This window comes from Euleptes europaea, chromosome 14 (assembly GCF_029931775.1).
Source record: "Euleptes europaea isolate rEulEur1 chromosome 14, rEulEur1.hap1, whole genome shotgun sequence".
Lineage (NCBI taxonomy): Eukaryota > Metazoa > Chordata > Lepidosauria > Squamata > Sphaerodactylidae > Euleptes > Euleptes europaea.
Window position 1 is genome coordinate 4,167,528 of NC_079325.1, and position 20,402 is coordinate 4,187,929.

Sequence of the window (20,402 nt, forward strand, 5' to 3'; positions counted from 1 at the left end):
CACACAATGCACGCACACACACATCCAATGCACACACACACACACAATGCACACACACAATGCACGCACGCACACACACAATGCACGCACACACACCCAATACACACACACACACCCAATGCACGCACACACACACACATCCAATGCACGCACACACACACCCAATGCACGCACGCACACACACACCCAATGCACACACACACACAATGCACGCACACACACACCCAATGCACGCACGCACACACACACAATGCACGCACGCGCACACACACACAATGCACGCACACACACCCATCCAATGCACACACACACAATGCACGCACACACACACCCAATGCACGCACACACACCCAATACACACACCCAATGCACGCACACACACACACAATGCACGCACACACACGCAATGCAAACAGTCTTACCCCTAACGGAGCAAAGTTGCTTCCCAGGGGAGGCGCCGGCGGATCCCCCCACCGCCCGCTTCCTTGCCTCCAGGGAGCCCGCCCCGCCCCTTTGCAGCCGGCTCTGCTGCGAGGCGGGCGGCGGAGAAGCGCCCCGGCGCCGGCCGGCTGCAACTGCCTGCGGGACGGACGCCCGCGGCCGGCGCGTCCTCGTTGCCCCGGAGACCGGCCTCCACGACGCCCCCTGGCGGCCCTGAGCGGCACGGCGCCTGCCCGCAGGCAGGCAGGCAGGCAGGGAGAGGAGGGGGGGGGACGCTCCTCTCCTGCAGAAATAGAAAAGGGCAGCAGTCCAGTAGCACCTTTTTTTTGTTTAGAATATTTTTTTTATTTTTCTTCATTTAATATATCAACAAAAAACAATATAATAATACAAAGAAAAAAATAGTGTTTCTAATTTACCAATCAAATGACTTCCCCCTCTCCCTCTTCCATCTAAAGCACTGGTTCCCAACCAGGGGTCCATGGACCCCCAGGGGTCCGCGAGAACTAAATTAAGGTCCGCGAAACAAAGTTATAAACCCATAATAAATTAATATTTTCAAGTAAAAGTTCTCTATTATAAAAATATATTCAAATATTATTCTAAGTTTAATGTTTAACTAACAGTTATGATTAAAGTTTATTTTCAAATTCTCTGAATTTTTATTTTGAACCTTGGGGTCCCTGCACCGAACAAAAAAGTCCTAGTGGTCCCTGGTCAAAAAAAGGTTGGGAACCACTGATCTAAAGTTAAATTGTATAATCTTTTGCTAACGGAACTAATCCCAATAATATTTTAATTAACCTGTTCTTGTCGTATCCAACGTTATTAAATCAATACCGAATTATAAAAAATTAATACAAAATATGAGTAAGGGGTCAGATCAATGAGTATCCTTTAAATGGTCCCGTTAAAAATTAATTTTCACAGTACATTCTCCAAGCCTCCCATTCCCCCCAAAATTGTTCATTATCATTCTGATTTATCAAAGCTGTAAGCTTCGCCATCTCGGTCAGTTCCAGCATCTTTTTTATCCAGTCTTTTTTGTCTGGTATCTCAACTGTCTTCCAAGAGTCCAGTAGCACCTTAAAGACTAACAAGAATATTTTCTGGTAGGGTATGAGCTTTCGTGAGCTGTGGCTCACGAAAGCTCATACCCTACCAGAAAATATTCTTGTTAGTCTTTCAGGTGCTACTGGACTCTTGCCCTTTTCTACTACTGCAGACAGACTAACACGGCGACCCACTGTGAATTACCTCCTGCAGAAAGGCAGCCGGTCAGGCGGGGCCGGGGGGACCTTGTGCCACTTGGCATACATTTTCCTCGTCTTGGTCGGTGCCAGTCATTCCTGCGCCCCAGGCAAGGCTAACTGCTTGTGCATTGCTAGCCAATTTCCCATCATTGCTAGCCAATTTCCCCCGTCATTGCTAGCCAATTTCCAAACACAAAGGTAGAAAAAATAAAAGCACAAAACATTTTATAAGACTTTATAATTCATTATATTCCATAGCACTGTTGAGGTACTTATCTTAAAATTAAAAAAAATTGTCAGACTCATTTCCCCCCCCCCAAGAAACTAATCTGTTTAAAACTGCGCCCCTCTGAGGTCTGCGCCCCCCCAGGCGACCGCCTAGTTTGCCTAATGGTAGCTCCAGCCCTGTATATGTGGCAGACAGAGAGCGAGCTCAGGCCAATACGAACATGATTATTGTGGGTGCCAACCTCCAGGTGGAGCCTGGAGATCTCCCTGAATGATGGGCTGTGGGGAGGGGCTGTGGCTCAGTGGTCGAGCACTTGCTTGGCACGCAGAAGGTCCCAGGTTCAACTCCTGACATCTCCAGTTAAAGGGACTAGGCAAGGAGGTGATGTGAAAGACCTCCGCCTGACATCCTGGAGAGCCGCTGCCGGTCTGAGTAGACAATACAGACCGTGATGGACCAGTATAAGGCAGCTTCATGTGTTCTGGGCTCAGTAGTAGAGCATCTGCTTGGCACGCAGAAGGTCCCAGGTTCAATCCCCTGCATCTCCGGTTAAAGGGACCAGGCAAGTAGGTGTTGTGAAAGACCTCTGCCTGAGACCCTGGAGAGTCGCTGCCAGTCTGAGTAGGCAATGCTGACTTTGATGGACCAAGGGACGGGGAGGGGTCATGGCTCAGTAGTAGAGCATCTGCTTGGCAAGCAGAAGGTCCCAGGTTCAATCCCCTGCATCTCCGGTTAAAGGGACTAGGCAAGTAGGTGTTGTGAAAGACCTCTGCCTGAGACCCTGGAGAGCCGCTGCCAGTCTGAGTAGGCAATGCTGACCATGATGGACCGAGGGTCTGTTCAGTATAAGCCAGCTTCATGTGTTCATGTGTACAACTGATCTCCAGGTTGCAGAGATCAGTTCCGCTGGAGAAAACGGGGGATGGATGCTATGGCACTATACCCCACTGAGGTCCACCTCTCTCCTGGTTCTACCCCCCAAATCAGAATGTTTCAACCCCAGAATTGGCAGGAGAATTCCAGCTAGTACCTGGAGGTTGGTAACTAGGGTTGCCAACCTCCAGATGGTGGCTGGAGATCTCCTGCTATTACAACTGATCTCCAGGCAACCGATATCAGTTCACCTGGAGAAAATGGCCACTTTGGCAATTGGACTCTACGGCACTGAAGTCCCTCCCCTCCCCAACCCTCGCCCTCCCCAGGCTTTGCCCCAGAAACCTCCCGCTGGTGGCGAAGAGGGACCTGGAAAACCTATTGGTAACCCTAAGCGTAAGTGGAGCCATCTTTATTTTCTGCAGGGTTCCTCAATGGCTAAAAATGAACCTTTGTACCCTGACAAGTTTTTCTGCTGGCTTTGCAATTCTAAAAAGACTAATTGTTAAAGAAGACAATGTGCCCGTCCTCGAGTGCTGATAAGGTGGTACAGAGCAGAATTCTGACGAACCCTCCCTGCAGCTTCAAGAAGCTCGATACAGCTTTTAAGCTGCATGAATACGTCAATATTTGCTTGTGCCTAATTGGATGAGATAATTTTCCCTTTCTCTAGTTCTTCCCTAGTAATGCTGTGATGTCATTAAAACTATAAAAGTTGTATGCATAATGAGCTTAGTGGAATTTCATTGTCTTCAAGTTGCTACTTAGACTAGGTGAACGTCTCAGCTTGAGCTTTTAATAAAGAATTACTTCAATGTCTCGGTTTTGTTTGGAGTGCATCATTGGGAAACCCTAGTTGGACCTGCAGTAAATTCCCCCTCAATAGTCTGAAGATCAATTGCAATTCTGGAATTTCTTCATACCCTATCTGGAGGTCGGCACCTTCGTACCAATCCGATTTAGGCCTGTCTCAAATTAAACCCAAGATGAAGGCAATGGCTTTATGCCTGCTCGTGTTAATCATTAATGTGGTAACACTTTTTTCCTCAAAGAGTAATAAAAAAAAACAGCACAATATTCACTGTTAACTATAAAAATATTTATTTTTCCATAATAAAAGGAGCAGCCCCCATTCTCAGGAGCCCAGAAATTAGCTATTTTCAATCAGAACGCAACATTGAGCAACTGATCAAATACTGAGGGAGGAAAAACCCTTTTCAGAAACAGTGTCCACAGAGTTGCTTTCTAGAAATCTTCCATTCGACAAAATTCCTTTAACTTTATTGTACTGTTCACTATTACAAATCATTGTAATAAGAATGATTCAAGATTTATACACATTTCTCTGCTTCTCAGCTTGGCAACTGCTGAAAATGAACAAGAATTGCTTTCCTTCATATAATATTTAACAGAGTAATTACTGATTCCTACATTTTGCCAGTATGAGCGGGTCCGTTTTATGACCCCAAAGCAAAACTTCCCGTTGTTATTCACTGCACGTGCCCCAGTAAACATGGGCAGGAACAGGGAGATACTGAAAAGATACTCTGGAGTTCCAGAAAAACATTTCTCCGACATACAGTCATAGCTGAACTTAGTGCCAGCAAAACATGAAATCCACTTTTGTTGACAGGCAGATGAGTCATTGCAGCAGGCCGTGTTTGTCCTTCGAGCAGTTTTATTTGGGAAAGCTGAAATTAACCCGTTGATGGGATTTATAATTTGTGTAGTACAGGGAGGCACTACCAGCCCGGCATCAAAGTCGCCTTTCCTGAGCTACAAGCCACAGCCCATCGGCATGCTTACATTAAATGGTAATTACGCTCATTTGCAAATGGATGGTGTTAATCCTCAGGTGAGGAACATGTTGTACCTCCTTTGGGATGCTATTTGGGCAATTTCCTGTGGGGAACAAGAACCAGAATATTCTGTAGCTGATCAAAGGTTGCAATCTAAAATTATGCATAATTGTCAGGAAGATTAATATTAATTTAAATGTATGAGGCACCAAGTTGATCTACTATAATTTGTCCCCAGGGTTCCAGAAGCAGGTATTCTCTTTTTCATCTTAAATGACAGTGTTGGATAGTCGGCTCCAGCTCTAAACAAGATTCATCACCAGGAAGACATGCTATTACTAAAAGGCTATAAGTATCACATTGTGTGGAATAGTTTATTTCAAGTTGGGGATACTCCCTTCCACCTTCAGTTTCTCCATCTCCTATCCTTGCATGGCATTTAGAAGAAGAAGAAGAAGAGTTGGTTTTTATATGCTGACTTTCTCTACCACTTAAGGCAGAATCAAACCGGCTTACAATCACTTCCCCTTCCCCTCCCCACAACAGACATCCTGTGAGGTAGGTGGGGCTGAGAAAGTGTGACTAGCCCAGGGTCACACAGCAGGCTTCATGTGTAGGAGCGGGGAAACCAACCTGGCTCACCAGATTAGCCTCCACCGCCCATGTGGAGGAGTGGGGAATCAAACCCGGTCTCCAGATCAGAGTCCACCACTCCGAACCATTGCTCGTAACCACTACACCATGCTGGCTCTTTCATCCATGTACTGTTGTCTTGCCAATTACATCTTCCAACCAAATTAGACTAAAACCCTGCGACTATCAATCCAACTATCCAAAACCCTGAGTAAATAATCAGCTAGCTTAGAAATAACAAGATTGCAGAACGTGTTACTTCCTTGTCGAAGGCTTTCACGGTCAGAGTTCATTGGTTCTTGTAGGTTATCCGGGCTGTGTGACCGTGGTCTTGGTATTTTCTTTCCTGACGTTTTGCCAGCAGCTGTGGCAGGCATCTTCTCTGAAGATGCCTGCCACAGCAGCTGGCGAAACGTCAGGAAAGAAAATACCAAGACCACGGTCATACTGCCCGGATAACCTAAAAGAACCAGTGTTACTTCCTTGTTTCTGAGTTTGTTTCCAGTGTTAACATGAGGACTAGAAATGTACTTTTTCACAAGTAAAGTTTGTGAATGTTGAGATTCTGGCCCAAAGACAGGAAAAAAACACCTTGAGAACCATGATACACCATTACACCTCTAGTCTGTTCTCTTTCCAGTCACGAATACATATAGGACACCAAGAACGTGTGTGTGTGTGCATGATCTAGAACACAAAGTGCAAATTAAGAAAAAACAGTTCTTCAGATATATCTCACTTCCAAACTCATTAAAATGTTCACATCATATCTATCTAGTCAGCACCTGTTAAACAGGCTAAATTGCTGTATTATTTCTTTCTCTACAGATCATTTGATTATCTGTTAAATACACTGTGCCTCTTAAATCAAGCATGTAATACTAGCGCCAAGTGCAATTTAAGAGTTCCTCCTGGTCAACTGGAGATAAAATAGAAGGGCCCGGATTCCAGCTACTCGTTTTAGAGCAGCTTCTACTACTATTATTTGGAGAGGAGAACATAAAAGAGCTTAGAGCCCTGTTTGATCAGAGACCCTTCCAATCAAATGACATGGCCGGAAAACACATTTGAGAAAGGCCCCTTTCTACTTTTGCCAGCTGTCAAAAAAAGAAGGCGAAGCCAATTTATGGGCAACAATATAAAGGGACATGAGCGTTTGGATACCATTCTTCTTTGTGTTGCTCACTAGCTAAATCCCAAAGCATATTTTTTTTCTTGGAGAGAGTCACATTTTAGCCATAATACAAATTAACCATTCTAGGACTGACATGGGGTTAGCTGTCCAGAGAATTTCCCATAAGTAAACAAACCATGTTTTAAAGCCAAACCAAAATATATTCTAGCATAAATTTTTGTGGGCTCAGCCTCGCTTATTGCATATGAACATGTGGGCTTCTAGTCCACAAAAATGACGCTGGAATAAATTATGGGTAATCTTTAATGTGCCACAGTGTGATAATAGTCCTGTTAACGTTTGCTGTAACAGACTACCATGGCTATACCACTGGAATTAGCGTGATAAAGAGAGGTTCATAAACCCTATCATGATCAAATGTTTAGCCTGCCATTCAGATGGATAATTTATCGTTGCATGAAAAACACTAAGGCAGAGGCAAAGAACTGTAAAGCTACCAGAGGTCAGATCTGTGCAGCCTGTAGCTCCCCCTACAATCTTTCCCCATGAGTCTTGCCCTCCATTACAAAACTGTACACAACTGCCAACAACTGGAAGTCCTGGCAGGCTTTGCATTGCCTCCCCGGTGCTAGAACTATTTCTGGATGTAGAAACCTGCCAAGGCCCTTTCACAAGAGACCTCCACTGCATAGAAACAGGCTGGTCTGGTAAATCAACCCTATTAAATTCTACATACCTCACTTGTGCTTTTTATATCTGCGGAAACCTGCCATTGTTCTGGCACAGGTGGCAACGCCTGCCAGCCTCATTTTCTACCTCTTAACTGGAACGGAGTTTGCGCAGACACGTTCCACACAGGGGCCTCACACTAAGCCCCTTTCAAGCAAAAGACTGGCAATCCTAGCTCTTGGGGGGGAGGGAAAATCCTTTCTTGTATGATCTCTCATAACTTAATTGGGATTTGATGACTGAATATAGGGCCACTCAATTGAGAAAGATTGGGCGTAACGTTTCATCATATCCTGGGGCAACTGATTATTTATTTGCTGCTCTTGTTGCAGACTTACATGTCCAAGATTATGTTAGTTCCCATTTACTGCAGTTTAAACGGTAAAAGTTTACTTGAAAACTTTCCGGCGCTCTCGTCATGCTTCCTTGACAGTGCAAACTGCCTTTTCTTCTGTAGTGAATATTGTTACTCTGGTAAGGAAATCCAGCAAATATTGACCCAGAGGGGAAAAAAAGTCTCACAAACATCTGTTTCCTTCAGCCCAGGTTTCCAGGTTCTTCCACCTCACAACACAATTCTGTCACCCAGGCGGGGTCGTCCGTCTCGTAAAAGGGCATCCAGGAGAAACCCTCCCCACGTCATCTTGTCCCAAAGGGTAATTTTCTTGGTGCACCCGAGAGAAATGTTCTGCTCCCACGGCAGCAACATTCCCAAACGGCACGCAGCCAAATGAGGAAGACCCTCTAAGTGTCTCCAGGCTGGATCCCAGGCACGAAATCCACCGCACCTCATGCAGGGAAATACTTCCGTCACCAAAGACCGGTGAGCGGGCTTCCTGCTCTTACACCAGCGTCCCATTCTTGCTGTCGTATTTCGGCGTGGCCCGGGGAAAGTTGAGGGTGGCATACTCGGTGGCATTCTGGGTCTGCAGGGTCTTCACCTCCGCAGCTGAGCGCTCCCGGATTTTGCTGAAGACCTGGATGTCTGCATAGTGCACGTTGCTGTCGTCACGCTTCGTGTGCTTGGGCTTGCTCACGGTGGCGTAGACAGGGAAGTCGGACACATCGTCATAAACTGGAGCGACATCAAATCCCTTCACCTGTAAACAGAAATATTATGGGAAGGGAGTCACTCTCAACTAAGGCCAATATGTTGCTGCCTTCAGCAGGCATTCAAGATAGCATCTCCCCCCATTAATTAACACATGCCACAATTCAGTGATAAATCCTCCTTGAATTGCTCCATATTAAGCAGTGGTGGAAAGTGCCTTCAAGTCACCGCTGACTTATGGCGACCCTGTAGGGATTTCCAGGCAAGATGTGGTTTTCCGTTGCCTGCCTCTGTGTCATATAGGGTTGCTAACCTCCAGGTGGTATTGCAATAACTATAAAAAAGTAGGTGTACTGATCAACAATTGTGCAACCCTAAGGAAATAATCTCATACACAGCCACCAACGTTTTTCACTCTTTTGTATAGTTCCTTTGAAATAATTTTCTTTACCTTACACTCTATTTTGACATTAACATGTGTACAACAACAAAGTTATAGGTTCTGAAAGATAATAATTACATTTACCGTGAAGCTTCACCATACATCAAACACTAATCAGAACGTTATAACAATAATGAGCACACACACACCCCGGAAAAGTCCATACGCCGGCAGTAAATCCTTTTACTCAAAAGTAGCCGATGTTGTGAGGATCGCTGAAACCACTCCGTGCCAGTTGCAGCACATAAGAAGGACTAGGAGTCATTCTTATGAACTGCAAAAATGCAGTCAGAATACAATTGCACAGAGGAAACAAGTTGTACTCAACGCGAAACAAGAGGCAACAGGGGTCTTGTAACATCAGTGCGTGCTATATATGATTTATGGATGTTTATAACGTCTAATACATAGCCGCTTCAGCTAAAAATTGATATCAGCAGTAACGAGTTTCAAGCATCATGCTTGGATCACTCTACATCAGCTGACCACGGAAGTAGTGCTGCAACTGGCACGGAGCGGTTTATAGCGATCCTCACAACATCGGCTACTTTTGAGTAAAAGGATTTACTGCCGGCGTATGGACTTTTCCGGGGGGTGCTCATTATTGTTATAACATTCTGATTAGTGTTTGATGTATGGTGAAGCTTCACGGTAAATCTAATTATTATCTTTCAGAACCTATAACTTTGTTGTACACATGTTAATGTCAAAATAGAGTGTAAGGTAAAGAAAATTATTTCAAAGAAACTATACTAAAGAGTGAAAAACGTTGGTGGCTGTGTACTGAGGTTATTTCCTTAGGGTTGCACAACCTCCAGGTGGTGGCTGGAGATCTCCTGGGATTACAACTGATCTCCAGCCGATAGAGATCAGTTCCCCTGGAGGAAATGGCCACTTTGGCAACTGGACTCTATGGCACTGAAGTCCCTCCCCACTCCAAATCCCTCCCTCCTCAGCCTTTACCCACAAAATCTCCAGATATTTCCCAAACCAGAGCTGGCAACTATAGTATTGCAACTCTGCCCTTCCTTGGTGGTCTCCCATCCAAGCACTAACCGGGGCCGACCCTGCTTAGCTTGCGAGATCTGATGAGATCGGGCTAGCCTGGGCCATCCTAGTCAGGGCCTATATTGATAGTGGAAAGTGCCATCAAGTCACAGCCGATTTATGGCAACCCGTAGGGTTTTCAAGGCAAGAGACGTTCAGAGGTGATTTGCCATTGCCTGCCTCTGGTAGTGACCCTGGACTTCCTTGGCGGTCTCCCATCCAAGTACTAACCCGGGCCGACCTTGCTTAGCCTCCTTGATCTGACAAGATCAGGCTAGCCTGGACCATCCAGGTCAGGGCCTGTATTAAGTACTCCAAAATAATCACTAGTGCAACCAATAGTTCTGCACTTATCAATGAAGTCAGGATTGCAGTTAAATATATGTCAAGATGAAAACACCAAAAAGGAGGGTTCCATGCAATGCTGGGTTAAAACTAGCCTAATATGCTTGTATCACACAAGCGACAACTAACCATAGAGAAATGGACATCCATGACCCCCTGCGGTCATTTGCATGTATGAATTAAGGCTAAGAGGAAGAATGTACTTGCTACGCAGCCCTTAAACACACTGGCGTTCCCCTCCCCATCCTCTTTGGAAGCTGAAAGCAATCCGTTGCATTTGATGGTAGTTTACCTGCTTGCTTTCTGGGTGCTGTGGACTTGGCTTACTGTTTCTGGTACCTGTAATAGAAGCAATTAATAAATGCAGGGGTGGACATGGCAAATTAATATCAGCAATCCTAACCTGTAGTAGGACCTTGCTGCTAAACTGAGATATAGCAACTCCTGCAGAATACTGAGAATGCAAGCTTTTGAATAAATAAGTTTCTCGACCTCATGGTTTCAAGGATACCTCTGAAAACGTTAGCCGCTAGAGGCAGCTTTCAGTGTGCTTCTTCACAGGCCTCCACCCAGACCCCATACCATTCTCTTTCTGTATACCAACTGAATCATAATATTTTGTGAAATACAAATTGTTTATTGCAGGATGTGGGGACAGGGGAGCAAAACAGGAACAAAACATTCCAATTTCCACCTTAAAAACAAAACAAAACAAAAAGCCCTAACATCACGCTGAAATGGGGCTGCTAAAACACATGGAAATAAAGAACATATACGGTTGTCAACCTCCAGGTGGTGGCTGGAGATCTCCTGGGATTACAGCTGATGTCCAGATGACAGATCAGATCGCCTGGAGAAAATGACCGCTTTGGAAGGTAAACTCTATCCCATTGAAGTCCCTCCCCTCCCCAAACCCCACCCTCCTCAGTAGGGTTGCCAGGTCCCTCTTCGCCACCAGCAGGAGGTTTTTGGGGCAGAGCCTGAAGGAGTTGGGGTTGGGGAGGGACTTCAGTGCCATAGAGTCCAATGGCCAAAGTGGCCATTTTCTCCAGGGGAACTGATCTCGATCGGCTGGAAATCAGTTGTAATAGCAGGAGATTTCCAGCTAGTACCTGGAGGTTAGCAACCCTCCTCAGGCTCCACCTTCAAAATCTCCAGGTGTTTCCGTACGCGGAGCTGGCAACCCTAAGAAATACATGCAGGAATTTTTGCATAATTAATTGCTGAGCCCAGAACATGCTCTTCGCACTTTTTAATGTAAATGTAGCCCCCCAGCCCCCCAGCCCCCGTCTTGCATGGGCTCTTCGAGTTATAACCTTTGCAAATTTTTAACCCATGGGACAGCTGCATGGGTTAACCACATGACCCTCATTCCCTTAGGAAAGCAGAGGTCTGTTCCTTGGGCAAGGCAACTTTTCCATGAGGCACTGGCATGCTTCCTAGCAGAAGGATCACAAAGCTTTCTTTTCAAAGACTCCAAGAAACTTGGGAACATTCTGTTTATTTCTGCTACCCACTTTCCCTCTCCTGTTTCTCAAGGAATGTGTTTTGCAACACTGGCCCCGTGCTGGACAGCCAGGTAGTCATTCTGTTTATTTCTCTTGCTCCTCCCAATTTGTTTTTAAGAGGGCTATTTTCAGCTTTATGGAGATACTCCGAGTTCAAATGCTGCTTCACCTGCTTGGTGAGATTGGGCCAATAATGCTCCACATCACTAACCATTGGGGAAAAGTGGTTGGCTTGGTGTAGTGGTTAAGAGCGGTGGTTTGGAGTGGCGGACTCTGATCTGGGGAACCGGGTTTGATTCCCCACTCCTCCACATGAAGCCAGCTGGATGACCTTGGGCTAGTCACAGCTCTCTCAGCCCCACCTACCTCACAGGGTGTCTGTTGTGGGGAGGGCGAGGGAAGCTGATTGTAAGCCAGTTTGATTCTTCCTTAAATGGTAGAGAAAGTCGGCATATAAAAACCAACTCTTCTTCTTTTTCTCTTCCCTCCCCTCTCCAATACGGCTTCCCCTCACCCTTCCCTTAATGACCTGAAGATTGATAAAAGAGCATATTTGCCCTTAAGCATGGTTAATGCTAAACATAATTATGTTGCAATCAGGGTTTTGTTTTTTTTACCTGTTTTTACGTTTTTCCTCTTAAATGGCGATGGCCAGTTCCTGAAATAAAAGAGACAGAAGAGCAGATGAATTTCAGAGGATCTGACTCTCTGGCGGCTTTCAAGCTGCCACTTTTAATGTTCATTGACCTAGGGTTGCCAGCTCTGGGTTGGGAAATTCCTGGAGATTTGGGGGGTGGAGGCTGAGGAGGGGAGGGTTTGTGGAGGGGAGGGACCTCAGGAGGGGCATAATGCCACCGAGTCCACCTTCCATTTTCTCCAGGGGAACTGATCTCTATCATCTAGAGATCAGTTGTAATTCCGGAAGGTCTCCAGCCACCACCTGGAGGCTGGCAACCCCATCATCGGCAGCGTGCCAGGCATAACCACTGAAGTGGGCAGGACCTTACCTGGAACTGTTCCTGCCAAACTGCACAATCAATGGGCAGAGAGTTGTGCAAGAGGTGTTAAGAACATTAAAAAAAGCCCTGGATCTGACCAGAGGTTCATCTAGTCCAGCACTCTGTTTCTCCAAAATAACAACCGGGGCCCGTTACAAAGAACAAGCAGGCAAACAGGTGTAGCTTCGTATATCACTGGGGGATACTGCGCCTGTTGAATTTCAAGGCTCTACTGGAAAGGAAAGGCCAGCCTCTTATTCCAGCTTCCCCTTGTGTCCTTGTTGATCCATTTGTAGGGTTGCCAACCTCCAGGTACTAGCTGGAGATCTTCTGCTTTTACAACTGATCTCCAGCCAATAGAGATCAGTTCCCCTGGAGAAAACGGCCACTTTGGCAATTGGATTATGGCATTGAAGTCCCTCCCTCCCGAAACCCTGCCTTCCTCAGGCTCTGCCCTAAAAACCTCCCGCCGGTGGCAGAGAGGGACTTGGCAACCCAATCCATCCGTTGGCGTTGCCACTGCATGTCAGACAAAGGGAAATCTTCTCAGTTTCACAACCCTGAAACTCTTGTCGGTCTCTAAGGAGCTACTGGACTCGAATCGAACTGAATATGGAAGTATACCGTGGCAACACTCTCTTGAGCTACGGATGGAAAAAAACAGAGAAGAGGGGGAAAGCTTGTGGAGCGTCTGGGGAGGCCGTTGCTAAGCTACCTGCTTAAAAACTCATTTTTCCATGGAACGGGTTGGAAGTGCCAAGACCTGCTGGGCAGAGAGCCCACAGTCCATGACCTTCCGCCAAAACAAACACCCAGCTCTCCTTGTGGCGCGGCCGGAAGCCCAGGGCTGACCCGGAACACTGTGCTGAAAGTAGGGTTGCCAACTCCGGTTTGGGAAATACCTGGAGATTTTCGAGGCGGAGCCTGAGGGGGGCGGGGTTGGGGGTGGAGAGGGACTTCAATGCCATAGAGTCCAATTGCCAAAGCAGCCATTTTCTCCAGGGGAATGGATTATCGGCTGGAGCTCAGTTGTAATAGCAGGAGATCTCCAGCCACCACCTGGAGGTTGGCAACCCTAGCTGAAAGCACACTTCGGCTGGATGCACAGGTGACTACCCCACCTCTTTCCCCAAAACCACATGCTGCCTTTTGATGCCAGCCAAGCTCCGGTATGCGGGTGTGTAAAGTGCTGTCAAGTCACAGCCAACTTATGGCAACTCCGCATGGGGTTTTCAGGGCAAGAGGCAAACAGAGGTGGTTTGCCATCGCCTGCCTCTGCATAGCAGCCCTGAACTTCCTTGGTGGTCTCCCATCCAAGTACTAACCAGGACTGATCTTGCTTAGCAGCCAAGATCTGTCAAGATCGTGCTAGCCGGGACCATCCAGACCAGGGCAGCTCCGCAACAACTACTGAGAATGCCAACTCAGCTGTATGCACGCACACTTGTGCATGTGCACACACCACTTATGAGCCCTCAGAATGTTTTTCTGAAATGTAACCTACATTATTTGGTTGACGCATTTGGACATGTTTTTGCAAACACACAAAAAGGACTATACGTATACATTCAGATGGATCAATAATAATACTGAGCAATTGCATAGCGCTTCTAGTGACCTCACATGCTGCATTTTGTGGTCAACCGTATCAGGAAGGACAGTCATCTGACCTCCATATTGCCCGCAGAAAGCCAGGCTCATGGCAGAAGCAAGATATCTCCTTAGTCATCACTCAGCCACTATCCTGTATATGATTGCCAACTTCCAGGCTGGGACTGGAGATCTCCTGCTATTACAACTGATCTCCAGGGGACAGAGATCAGTTCCCCTGGAGAAAATGGCTGCTTTGGAGGTTGGATTCTGTGCCATTGTACCCCACTGAGGTCCTTCCCCAGGAATTTCCCAACCTGGTGCTTGCAACCCTGTAGTTGCATAGTTAAACTGTGAAACTTCCTGCCCCAGGATGTGGTGATGGCTGCCAACTTGGAAGGCTTTAAGAGGGGAGTGAACATGTTCATAGAGGAGAGGGGTATCCATGGCTACTAGTCAAAATGGGTACTAGTCATCCAGGATCAGAGGAGCATGCCTGTTACGTTAGGTGCTGTGGAACACAGGCAGGATAATGCTTCAATCGCCTTGTTTGTGGGCTTCCTAGAGACCCCTGGTTGGTCACTGTGTGAACAGACTGCTGGACTTGATGGGCCTTGGCCTGATACAGCAGGGCTTTTCTTACGTTTTTCTGTTCTTTTGCACCAGCTCCATCCCAGGTATTATCTTTTCTAACATGGCACTAACACTGCACCAAATCATTCGTTTCTGTCATTCCCTTCCTCTCCCCTCCCTTTGTGCGCCTGGACGTTTTGGTTTGTAAGCCTGTCTCTCTTGATTGATGCGATCCACTTTAGGAGACAATTGTCTGAAAAGCAGGATATTAATAGTAATAACACCTAAGCAAACAATGCCAGCTCTTGCGCCCAAGCTGCATTTCATCCAAGAGGATGGATTCTGCAGCGCATAGAGGTGGCTTCGGGGCAGCAATGCAAATCCCAGGGAATGAGCATTTGGTTAGCAGACCCAAGACCTGGGGAGGCAGACTCCGGGCGGTAAATCATTCTCACTGGTAGAACACACCCAATAATTGAATCTGTAATTAGAAAAACCACCCAAGGAGGACAACAATGCCAGAAACACCAAAATGAAAGCCAGAACTTCCTTTATGGCAGGAAGAAGAAGAAGAAGGTTGGTTTTTATATGCCAACTTTCTCTACCACTTAAGGGAGAATCAAACTGGCTTACAATCACCCCTTCCCCTCCCCACAACAGACACCCTGTGAGGTAGGTGGGTCTGAGAGAGCTCTAACAGAGCTGTGACTTGCCTAAGGTCACCCAGCTGGCTTCATGTGGAGGAGTGGGAAAACAAATCCAGTTCACCAGATTAGCCTCTGCTGCTCATGTGGAGGAGTGGGGAATCAAACCCTGTTCTCTAGATCAGAGTCCACCACTCCAAACCACTGCTCTTAACCACTACATCACGCTGGCTCTCTGCCCGAATTCACAAGTACAGTGTAGTGATTGGATTAGGATGGGGGAGACCTAGATTCAAAGTCCAACTGTCCCATGAAGTTCCCTGGGTCAATTTGGGCCAGTTGCTCTTTCTCAAGCACACCTATCTCGCAGGGCTGTTGTAAAACGGAGGGGGGGACCATATCCCAACCCAGATTTGGTAACCCTATCAGAGTTGAGTGCTTCCCTCAAGGGCACAAGAACGCCACTTAGGGCTGCCAGGTCCCTCTTCACCACCGGCAGGAGTTTTTTTGGGCGGAGCCTGAGGAGGGTGGGGTTTGTGGAGGGGAGGGACTTCAATGCCGTAGAGTCCAATTGCCAAAGCAGCCATTTTTTCCAGGTGAACTGGTCTCTATTGGCTGGAGATCAGTTGTAATAGCAGGAGATCTCCAGCTAGTTCCTGGAGGTTGAGAAAACCAGTACAGGAGCAATGCTGCTAACAATGCCAATATATTATAGCTACATATACACTTTACAGTATGTGGTAATGAAACCACCAACAACACATACATTCAGTACAAAATTTCCACAGCTCATTTGAATTCCATCTGGTAAGTATCAAATAAGTCCTTTGAAGTAATTATCTTCGTCTTTTCTCAAAACAGATGCTGCAAGATGAACAGTCAAGGAGAATACGATCGTTTCGGAGCAGAAGGGCTCAGTTCTTCATCAGTTCTTCAAAAGATGCAAAACATGCAATCCTATATCAACATCCATGATATCAGGTTTCAAAGAATAACCTTTTCCAGAATAAAGTGCATAATACTTCCCCAGAGGGGTAAGATGCTGAGTTCCTTCCACTCCTGGTAAGGACTCAAGTGGCATTGTTAGCACCATTGCTCCTGTACTGGTTTTCTCATCCTCCTGATAATAGTACAGAGGTGTCTTTTTTCTCCTTCAGTTCCTGGAGGTTGGCAACCCTAACTCCACTGGTGATGTATGTAGCTCCTGTGCCCACCCCCCACACCAGCCTCTGCCTATCCTTTCCCCTCTTCTGCAAGGCTATGCAGGGCCATTAAAATAGTTCTGCTTTAAATATAATCGTTGGTATCCCTGGCGTGTTTTCTAAGAAATACAAGGCCTTGTATCAGTTTTCCAAGCTGCTTTTCTCTTGTATCGGCTGGCGAAACGGAGGAGGGCTTTTAACCAGCCGGCAAGCGCTATTCTGAGGCTGTCTGCCGGCTAATCCCCGCTTGCCTGAAGATGGATGGCATCTGGCTGCCTCGGTCAGAGCAGCTGGAATTAGAATGGACCGAAGAAGAGAGCACGCGAAGAGTCCGGCTGCTCGGTCTCAACACCAAATACAGCAAAGTTTGCCCTTCGAGACTCGCTCTTCATCCTTGCATTCATGCCTACCTTTGGACAGGTGTGCAGCCTCAGAAGCAAGACATTTCTGGTCTTTCCTCCATAGGGTTGCCAACCTCCAGGTACTAGCTGGAGATCCCCTGCTATCACAACGCTTTGGCAATTGGACTTTATGGCATTGAAGTCTCTCCCCTCCCCACCTTCGACCTCCTCAGACTCCACCCCCAAAATCTCCAGGTATTTCCCCATCTGGAGCTGGCAACCGTAGGCTATGCCAGCTCAAGGAACTTCCTGGAAATCTGGGGATGGGGCATGGAAAGGGCAGGGTTTGGGGAGGAGAGAGACATCAGCGGGGTATAATTCCATAGAGTCTGCCCATTTTCTCCTGGGAAACTGATCTCCGTAATCTGGAGATCAGATGTAATTCCACCTGGAAGCTGGCAACTCAACGATGCCAGGAGACAACTGAGCGCACCACCATTCCACTGTAGAAATGTCTTTCTTCTTTGCCTCAGTTAATTTAACTGGAGACGCCGGGGATCGAACCTGGGACCATCAGCAAGCAAAGCGTGTAACCACTGAGCCATGGGGTGGGGCCCATGTTGCCACAGCGGCTCAGCTCGGACCAGGCGAAGAGCGGAGCATGTCCATCACCTGTGATGCCAATGCCCAGGCACAGCCTCTGCCAAGCGTGGTTACCCCTTTCCTTGTGCCGCTCTGAGCACTTGGCCAGCGGACCTGGAGAGAGGCTGGAGGCATTCTTAGTTTGTTCCATCACTTCTGTTGAAACCGCCAACTGGGAAATAGGACCAACCTCAGGGTCTGTACCTCATTGTCCTGCAAGCACAGACCCAGAACCACCCACGAGGCTCCCTTGACCTACGTCTGCAGCAGATCAGATGCAGCAGCCGGGCAAAACCCGCCAGGTTGGGCTCCTAAACAGCAGGATATTGATTTATGTCATATGCTGCGTTGACCCTCCACTTTGCTCAGGGTGGCCCCCAACAGTCATTAAAACATAGAACAATAACACTCAACGTAATCCTCACAAGACAGAGGTTCTCTGGCTTAGTAGAAAAGCAGAGCAGGGAGTTCAGATCTCCCCTGTCTTCTCGGATGGGGTTAGAGGCCCCATGAAAAACCAGGTTCGCAGCTTGGGAGTGCTGCTTGACCCAGCAGTCACCTTAGAAAACCAGGTGGTTCAGTCAGATCTAGCCACAGTGACAGAATCGTAGAATCAAAGAAACATAGAGTTGGAAGGGACCTCCAGGGCCAGCTACTCTAGCCCCCTGTATAATTAGAGTTGCCAACATCCAGGTAGTACCTGCAGATCTCCTGGGATTACGATGGATCTCCAGCCGACACAGATCAGTTCACCTGGAGAAAATGGACGTTTTGGACTCTATGGCATTCTACCCCACTGAAGTCCCTCCCCTCCCCAACCCCCCCTTCCTCAGGCTCCACTCCCAAAATCTCTAGGTATTTCCCAACCCTATGTACAATGCATACCTTAGTTACATCTAGACTGGACTACTGCAATGCACTGTACCTGGAGCTACCCTTGACAAGTGTTTGGAAGCTGCAGCTAGGGCAGAATGTTGCTGTTAGACTGCTGGTCGGAGCAGGCTACCTAGAGTTGCCCGGTCCCTCTTTGCCACCGGCGGGAGATTTTTGGGGTAGAGCCTGAGGAGGGTGGGGTTTGGGGAGAGAAGGGACTTCAATGCCATAGAGTTCAATTGCCAAAGTGGCGATTTTTCTCCAGGTGATCTGATCTCTATCGGCTGGAGATCAGTTGTATTAGCAGGAGATCTCCTGCTACTACCTGGCAGTTGGCAACCCTACTGCTACCATAAACATATGTCCCTATACTACAGCAATTACTAGGATTGCCAGGTCCCTCTTCGCCACCGGCGGGAGGTTTTTGGGGTGGAGCCTGAGGAGGGTGGGGCTTCGGAAGGGACTTCAATGCCATAGAGTCCAATTGCCAAAGTGGCCATTTTCTCCACATAAACTGATCTTTATCGGCTAGAGATCAATTGTAATAGCAAGAGATTCCAGCTAGTACCTGGAGGTTGCGACCAAACAACACAGTAGCAGGCTAAAGAAGTAAACAACAAGCAATAGAATGCACACAGTCAGAGACTGTAGGTGTATTGTAACTTAGAAGAGACTGAAGTCACAAACCAGGCTAAGTAACGTGGGTTACAAAGCAACAAGGAAACAACGAACCGTTGTACAAAGACAAGAAAAGCAAACAGCCAACAGTGCTAATTTTTAACAACAGAATAGTTCGTGTGATAAGCTTGGCTTGTTTCTGGTCAATTTCATTTTCTTTTTCAGGCGGAGGAGATGGTAACGCGGCTCCGGACGTTCTCCAGCGTTTTCGCTACAGAAGTAGCTTCATCAGCCTGATTTTAAACATGAATATAATATAATACAATGGCAACCTCAATAAAGAACTACAAAACATGTTATATAATAAAATACATATTCTTACCACAAAGGGGGTAAGTCTGAGCATCTGACTGAAAGGAAGGCTGTTCGGTACGAATCTGATTTTTTTCCTTCAGGTCAAAAGCCTCCTGCGCCCCTTCCATCGCCAACCTTTATATGAACAACTTCGAGCATCTTTTCATTTTTAATAATAATCCTTTTTCCTGCCATTTATTATTCCTTAAACGCTTTGTGGATAATTTGCTGCTGATTTTTGATTCTATGGAATCTTTCACCAATTTCAATTCTTGGATTAACACCCTCAATGAACATCTTACATTTACTGGGCATTGCGATCCTGACCATATTGCATTCTTGGATTTGGAAATTTTCACTCAAAGGGATCGCACTTTGGCCGTTAGGCCGTTACAAAAAAAACCCTAGCCAAAGATGCCAGCTTACGTTATACTTCCAACCATCCGTTGCATTTAAAGAACAGCCTTCCTTTCAGTCAGATGCTCAGACTAAAACGCAATGCAACTCGTGAGCAGGACTTTTGTTTTACTGCCAATCAATTGGAAACAACATTACTTAAGAGAGGTTACCCGTATCAAGTTCTCAGAAATGCCAGACAACGTGTTGAAGGCAAAGATCGTAAGAATCTATTAAAAAAACAACATCAGAATACAGACCAAAAAATATTCTGTTCCTTGACTTATAGCCAACACTCTTATGCTATACAGCAAAGCATTAAGAAACACTGGCATATTCTGAGAACTATTCCAAGTTGTAACGAACCACCAATATTTGGCTCACGCCGCACTACCTCCCTCAAAGAAACCCTTGTCCGCTCAGATTCAACCAGGATCCCTACCCATCTTTCCAATTTCCATCACTACAGGTGTAGTGGCTGTTTTGTCTGTTCCCTCAGCTTACCGGTTAAGGAATTTCATTCTTCCTCTTTCAATTTCCATTTCAAACTTAGACACTTCTCCAACTGCAGTACTAGCCGGGTCGTCTACGGAATTTCATGTGGCTGTTCTTTACTCTACATTGGCAGTACAGTGAGACAAATTCGTCTACGCATAGGTGAACATAGTTCCCACATCAGGGCATGA

General features: G+C 46.6%; 1 protein-coding gene across 1 annotated transcript; it reads right to left on the reverse strand.

The window, feature by feature from the left end:
- Positions 1 to 7,924: 7,924 nt before the first annotated feature.
- Positions 7,925 to 19,448, reverse strand: C14H11orf52 (chromosome 14 C11orf52 homolog). Its single transcript, XM_056860847.1, has 3 exons — positions 19,349 to 19,448; positions 10,270 to 10,316; positions 7,925 to 8,186 (listed from the first exon to the last, which is right to left on the reverse strand). The coding sequence occupies exons 1-3, from the start codon at positions 19,446 to 19,448 to the stop codon at positions 7,935 to 7,937; spliced, it is 399 nt and encodes a 132-aa protein (XP_056716825.1). The 3' UTR covers positions 7,925 to 7,934.
- Positions 19,449 to 20,402: the final 954 nt, after the last annotated feature.